We start from the raw sequence: 7,557 nt of genomic DNA, 5'->3' as shown, positions 1-7,557 counted from the left end.
CCACCAGTCTTTATATTGTTTATTTTTCCAAACGTTTACCAGCAGAAATATTGTTTATATTTCCATAAAAATTTGACATCTTATCTATCTTTATTGCAATATATATATATAAATAACGGTTAACTGCATTAACTTCATTTTGTAAATCCATTAATATCTTATTCGTGGTGATTTAAAAATGTTAAATATTTCAATTCAATTATTTCAAATGTTATACATGAATAACGTAGAAGAAAACTTTGTTTACATCGTTTATATAAAACCCAGGTAAATTGTTTATAAAAGTGTTTGTATTTATATGATCACACATACAGTAGAACTCAAGCAATGGCACATTCTAGATCTGCAAGGAAAGCACAAATACCTATTTCCTGCCAATTCTGTGAAGATGGAAATACGATACAATGGAAATGTGTAGACTGTAGACTTTTGATATGTGAAAAGTGCAAAGACAAGATTCATCTAAAAATAAGAAATACAAAACACCACAAGATTATACATGTCACAGAAGTGGAAAAATGTACGGAGGAGTTTGATTATAAACATATACACTGCCAAATACATTTTGAGCAATATTGCTGTCTATTTTGTAAGAAATGTGACGACTTAGTGTGTCCTACTTGTGTGTCCGAAGCACATAAAAAGCATGATTTTACAGAAATTGGTGAAGTTTACAAAAGGAATATAGAAAAACTGAGGATAAGACAAAATAAATCTCGGAAATTTATATCGAAAATGACTGCTAGAAACAAAGAACTTTCTGAGCTGAAGTGTAGTGAAAACTCAAAATATACTACAGTAAGGAATAATATAATAGCACATCAGAAAGCTTTAAAAAATGCAGTTGACCAGTATATTAAAGAACTATATTATGAATTAGATCAGAGTTACAAGGCTATTTGTCAGTCCATAGAAACGGATATAACTGCTATTTCTACATCAATAGAGAAGGCAAATCACAAATTAAATGAAATAGAAAATTTTATAGCTAAATCCGAGGTTGGAGATTTTTTTGAGAACTTTAAAATCGTTGGTGAATATGCAGAAATCGAGCAGCCAAAAGTAAAGGCAATTTATCAATCAATGCCAGACTTTATTCCTGGAGAGATCATGAAGTACCGTTACAATTTCGGAATTTTACAGCACAATGAAAATTCTTCAGGTAAAATAGCACTTAGAATGAATGTCGATGAAAAATATCAAACTGAAATGTCAAGAATCGATTATATATCGGCATTGCGTAACGATTCGATTTGGATATCATGCAATGAGGATAACATTATTCAGCGAGCAAAACCGGAAAGAAATAACCTTAATATAAAAGCAACATTTTCAGTTAAGGTCTTCAGCATAGCTGTGACTGCTTTGAACGAGGTCTTCCTGGTTACAGATGGAACAAGGATACAAAATATGAACAGCCGTACTGGTAACCTCTCAAATTCGATATACAATGTAGCCCCTTTGGAACCAATTTTAATTCATGTGACGTGTGACAACAAAGTAATAGTCGGTGCGAAAAACGGCCATACAAAAGCTATAATTGTGATGAGTGAAAAAGGGGAAAGGGAAAATGTGTTTGAATATGATAAAAATATAAAACCTTTATTTACGTACCCCAGGAGTATAACTAGTACCCGTAGAGGTGATATGCATGTGTTGGATTATGATATAGATAAAAATCGAGGTCGAGTTATAGTTCTTAGACAAGGAGGTGATATATATAAATATTGTGGACATCCATATGTAAACAAAAATATACCATTCAAACCAATCTCCATTGTAGCAACACCTAAATCCAACGTCTTGGTTGTTGATTGGTACACTCATTACATCCATGTACTTAACACTTGTGGCAACCTTGTAACTATATTCAATACAAGAGACACAGGAATACTGCATCCATGTTCTCTTGCCATTACACAAGCAGGGCAGATGTATGTCGGATGCGACAGTAATAAAGCCAAGCCAACCGAAAAAGCAAACATATATTTAGTAAATCTATCCGGGTGCTAGTATATAAGTTAACAATTGTACATGTTGTAAATAAATATTATTAATACTTGTATACATCATCTTTAGATAAACAAAAGTTTTGGATCAATTAAGGATGAAGATTGTTTGTTCTTCGTCAACCCATTCACTTTCCAGAATTGTGTTCTTTTTCAATAAAATTGAGAATTGAAATGGGTAATGTGTCAAAGAGACAACAAACCGATCATAGAACAGACAACAGCAGAAGGTCACCAATAGGTCTTCTCGCACCCGGAGGCGTGCATGAAATATTAACCACGTTAAGTTATGCATTCAACAAGCAATCAAGTGTTATAAATAATTTTCACCAGAGTCAAATAGCAGCTATGATTTTTAAGCTTTTTTAAACAAAGGCAAAAGTAGTATACGGGCGTTAAAAAATCACAAATCGACCGAGAGAAAACAAATCCGTGTCATAAAAACAAATCCGAGGGAAACACATCAACTATATATAGTTTGTTTGACGTCTTCCCAACATATTTTTTTTTCATTCACTTTGCAGAATTGTTGTAATAAGTGTTCTTTTTCTTAGAATACACGAAATATCAACCACATGAAATTAGGAATACAACAAGCAATCAAGTTTTATAACTAATTTTCACAAGAGTCAAATAGCAGCTATGATTTTGAAGCTTTTATAGACAAAGGCAGTAGTAGTATACAGGCGTTTTAAAGTCGCAAATCGACTAAGAAAAAACAAATCCGGGTCACAAACCAAAACCGAGGGAATCACATCAACTTATATAAGAGGAAATTAAAGGAACAACAAGAACACCGAAATGCAACAAAAATATTGTCGTTTGGTTTTGCCATTTGCTCAGGGACTTTCCGTTTTGAATTTTCCTCGGAATTCAGTATTTTTGTGATTTTCCCTTTTTCGTCTACAAAAGGCTCATCAGTGAATCTTGCATAAAAAAATGATAAAAAGGTCAAATAAAGTACGAATTTGAGGAACATGGAGGATAAAACATTCCTAAAAGTTTTGCCAAAACTTAACTGTATGAATTAATCATTTTACATACAGTCGTTTGTATACATATGCTGCCTTGACCTGGTGCATGATATTATCTTACCTTCAATAATACATTTCTAGGCATATGATTGGGTAAAAAAAAGTTATCAAAGGTACCAGGATTATGATTTAGTACGCCAAACGCATGTACTGAAAAAAAAATAATAAAGGTTTCAAAAGACGAAGAAATTGTTGATTAGGATGGAAATAAATTCCTAAAACATATTTAAACCTAACAAGTTGTTATTGTTGGCAGCTGTTTTTGTAGGATCAATGGAAGCAGTTTCTTAATACTAACAGTATGGAAGACTTGCTCATTTTGATAGATCACTAGTCTAAATTTACACGTTAAGATAGCCGGTATGATAAATTCTTTATATAATATAGTGTGCTAGTGTGGAAATACGGTATATATGTAGGGCTTGTCTCAATATGGAATTTACTGACCCCGTACTGACCGTATTAGGTCACTAGCACACTATGTAACTTATATTACATGCAACGTTAATTACCAGACTTTGTCAGTCAAGTTGGATATTTTGCAGTAGTAAACTTTTAAACAAAAACAAAAATTAGTACAAACTCAAAGGTAAATCAATCAGATTATTTTTGAATAGATATTTCCCTCAGGATATCGTCTTTCTTCATAATATTGTTTCGAGTTCTAAGATGATAAAATATCACTATAATGTATGGAACACCCAACCTGTCTTGTTATGCCTATTTTCATTATATGATGTGCAAACACCTTTATGTGATGTGCCAATATCCTTATAATGTGCATATATCCTTCTAAGATGTGCAAATATACTTATATGATGTTCAAATTTACGTATATGATGTTCAAATTTACGTATATGATGTGCAAAATCCTTCTAATATGTGCAAATATACTCAATCATATATTTTGCAAAGATCCTTATATGATGTGCAAAGATCCTTATATGATGTGAAAATATACTTTTAGGATGTGAAAATGTCTTTATATGATGTACATTTTCCCTTGTACCCCTATTTGATACGATATTTCAGAACTTCCATTTCCTATCATGATTTCCATGAATGAGATTGCTACTTACAAGGAATCCTTTAATTAAAACGTTCCAAGTGGTGAAGTTGAACAGAACCTTTCGAAAAAGTTGGTTTACAATTTCACAGATTTCATCATGATGTTTTTGTCATGTTGATATAATAATTAGATATAGGAAGATGTGGTGTGAGTGCCAATGAGACAACTCTCCATCCAAAGACAATAACAATCAAAACCAAGGAGTAAACAAAGACTCAAAAAACCAAAGGACATTTACATCAACAGTTATAAATAATACATGAGAAACAACACGAACTCCACTAAAACCGGGAGTGGAATCAGGTGCTCCGGAAGGGTAAGCATTGTCTGCACCGTATACGGCACCACTCGTCGTGTTATTTCTTTGTTCAGTTCGTTAATGATGGAATGTTATTATGACCGAGGAAGAATATCAGATATGATTTCTGACACACTTTTGTCGTAATGGCCAATCAGCTCATGATGGCGACAGTGAAATTTCTTGAGTGTTGAACTTGATTGATTCATAACCCTGTCTTAGCAAAGTAAACTGACGCACATCATATAAGGTTAAAAGCACTTAAACAAAGAACCGCGATGATTACAAATTCAATGAAAAAAACATAAAAAAAGCAAATCAAAGAGAGGCAAAAGATACCAACGCTATTATATATTCAAACTCACCAGTTAAAATTAAACAAAATACTGACAATGCCATTTAAAAAATGAAAAACGACAGTACATAAAAGACATGATAGACAACTACAGACTTTCAAAACAACGCATGCGATTCCGGGTGTTGTCCCATACACGCAGCTTTACTGTCCTGGGGCCGGAAATGCCGTCAGAAACGTCAAGGTCCGGGCGTATACTTAAAAGTGAACTGGTGTGGAAGTTGTTACTTGCTATGCCACTGGTGTGGAAGTTGTTACTTGCTATGCCACTGGTGTGAAAGTTGTTACTTGCTATGCCACTGGTGTGGAAGTTGCTTGCGACTTCGGGGAACTTAATTTGAAAATACCTGTAAAAGAGGGACGAAAGATACCAGATTTTTTTTTTTGTTGAAACCAGACAAAGTTTTATTTAGACCTTAATGTTGACCAATTTGAAAACGAAATGAAGCCCAAAATAAAAAAACATCTTTTTACTAGATTCTGCATTTCAAGAGAACCACAATGAATACATTTTTGATATTAAAAAATTTGAAAGCTTTATTTGGACTCTTTTGGCCTTAATGTGGACCTTTTGTAAACGGGGCTTGAAATATAAACATCTAAATACACGTTTGATTCGGCATATAAACAAATCATTTTTAGCGAAATTAAACAAATTAATTAAGGACCAAAGGACACCCTTGAATTCATGATTTTGAATGAAACCCAATCGAAATTGGTCAAGAAATCAGAAAATTTAATAGTGGCTTTCTTTAGTTTTATGTAATAGATATTCGGGGTTTGATGTAGGGGTTTTGACTCGATGTTCCTACACACATCCACTTGATAAAATCAATGATATAATTTTTAAGTCGCAATGAGACGTTTTGTTTCGAACTTGAGCAGAATCTCACATTTTACTGTGAGTTCGTGATGGCTCATTTGGGTCCATTTTTAGCTCACCTGGCCCGAAGGGCCAAGTAAGCTTTTCTCATCGCTTTGCGTCCGTCGTCCATCGTCGTCGTCGTCGTCGTCGTCCGGCGTCGTCTGTTAACTTTTACAAAAATCTTCTTCTCTGAAACTACTGGGCCAAATTAAACCAAACTTGGCCACAATCATCATTGGGGTATCTTGTTTAAAATATGTGTCCGGTGACCCGGCCAACTATCTAAGATGGCCGCCATGGCTAAAAAAAGATCATAGGGGTAAAATGCAGTTTTTGGCTTATAACTCAAAAACCAAAGCATTTTGAGCAAATCTGAAAGTGGTAAAATTGTTCATCAGGTCAAAATCTACCTGTCCTGACATTTTCAGACGAATCAAACAATCCGTTGTTGGATTGCTACCCCTGAATTAGTAGTTTTAAATAAATTTTTCTGTTTTTGGTTATTATCTTGAAAATTATCATAGATAGAGATAAACTGTTACAGCAATAATGTTCAGCAAAGTAAGATATACAAATAAGTCAAATGACCGAAATGGTCAGCTAACCCCTTTGGGAATTATTGCCCTTTATAGTTTTTTTAACCATTTCTCGTAAATCTTAGTAATCTTTTACAAAAATCATCTCCTCTGAAACTACTAGGCTAAATTAATCCAAACTGGGCCACAATCATCTTTGGGGTATGTAGTTTGATAAATGTGTCTGGTGACCCGGCCATCCAACCAAGATGGCCCCCATGGCTAAAAATAGAACATAGGGTTAAAATGCAGTTTTTGGCTTAACACATAAAAACCAAAGCATTTAGAGCAAATCTGACATGGGGTTTAATTGTTTATCAGGTCAAGATTTATCTGCTCTGAAATTTTTGGATGAATCGGACAACCTGTTGTTGAGTTGTTGACCCTGAATTGTTAGTTTTAAGGAAATTTTGCTGTTTTCGGTTATAATCTTAAATATTATTATAGATAGAGATCAACTGTAAACAGCAATAATGTTCGGCAAAGTAAGATTTACAAATAAGTCAACATGACTGAAATGGTCAATTGACCAGGAGTTATTGTCCTTTAGAGTCAATTTTTAACCATTTTCATAAAATTTGAACATTTTTAGTAACATTTTCCACTGAAACTACTGGGCCAAGTTCATTATAGATAGAGATAATTTTAAGCAGCAAGAATGTTCAATAAAGTAAGATGTACAAGCACATCACCTTCACCAAAACACAATTTTGTCATGAATCTGTCCTCTTCCTTTGTTTAATATTCACAAAGACCAAGGTGAGCGACACAGGCTCTTTATAGCCTCTAGTTAAAGAAGAAGACTATACAAGAGACCTTGCCGTTCGGAAGTAAGGGTACATGCATCAATTAACGAGTGAACATCACTACGGCCTCTATGCGAGTTTAAAAGGTGATGAGGTTTATATTGTTATAGACCTTAATGGACATTCATTTGCTTTTCTGTATAAACTGAAACAATAGTTCAAATATATTATTTATTTATTTGTTATATACCTGTCGTCAAATGGAAAGTAAGCTAATTTGCAAAAGACTGACATTGTACAACAGCTAGCTGATCAAAATTAACAATTTTTGACCAGCCTATTTACAAAATTCGAAGAGTATACAATCTAAACATTTCATAATATAAAAAGTAGACGACATTTAGAGTTAACAAAGGTAAGATGATTGTATTTTCAACTGTTCTTTGACCTATAGCTGTCAATATCATAAATATGAATAATAAAACGTGTGTATAAGTGAACAAAACATCAATTATTATAATAGAAGGGGAATTCTGTGGTTAATATACAGTATTCACCAAAATACAATTTGACAAGTTTTAAATTGACTCTAGTCGAAAAAGGTTA

General features: G+C 33.5%; 1 protein-coding gene across 1 annotated transcript; it reads left to right on the top strand.

Annotated features, from left to right (window-relative positions):
• Nucleotides 1–225: 225 nt before the first annotated feature.
• On the top strand, nt 226–2,013 carry LOC134722688 (uncharacterized). The gene has a single exon (XM_063586308.1). The coding sequence runs from the start codon at nt 328–330 to the stop codon at nt 2,011–2,013; it is 1,686 nt and encodes a 561-aa protein (XP_063442378.1). The 5' UTR covers nt 226–327.
• Nucleotides 2,014–7,557: the final 5,544 nt, after the last annotated feature.

Source organism: Mytilus trossulus, chromosome 6 (assembly GCF_036588685.1).
Source record: "Mytilus trossulus isolate FHL-02 chromosome 6, PNRI_Mtr1.1.1.hap1, whole genome shotgun sequence".
Lineage (NCBI taxonomy): Eukaryota > Metazoa > Mollusca > Bivalvia > Mytilida > Mytilidae > Mytilus > Mytilus trossulus.
Note: the sequence above shows the minus strand (reverse complement) of the source record. Positions and strands in the feature narration are given on the sequence as shown.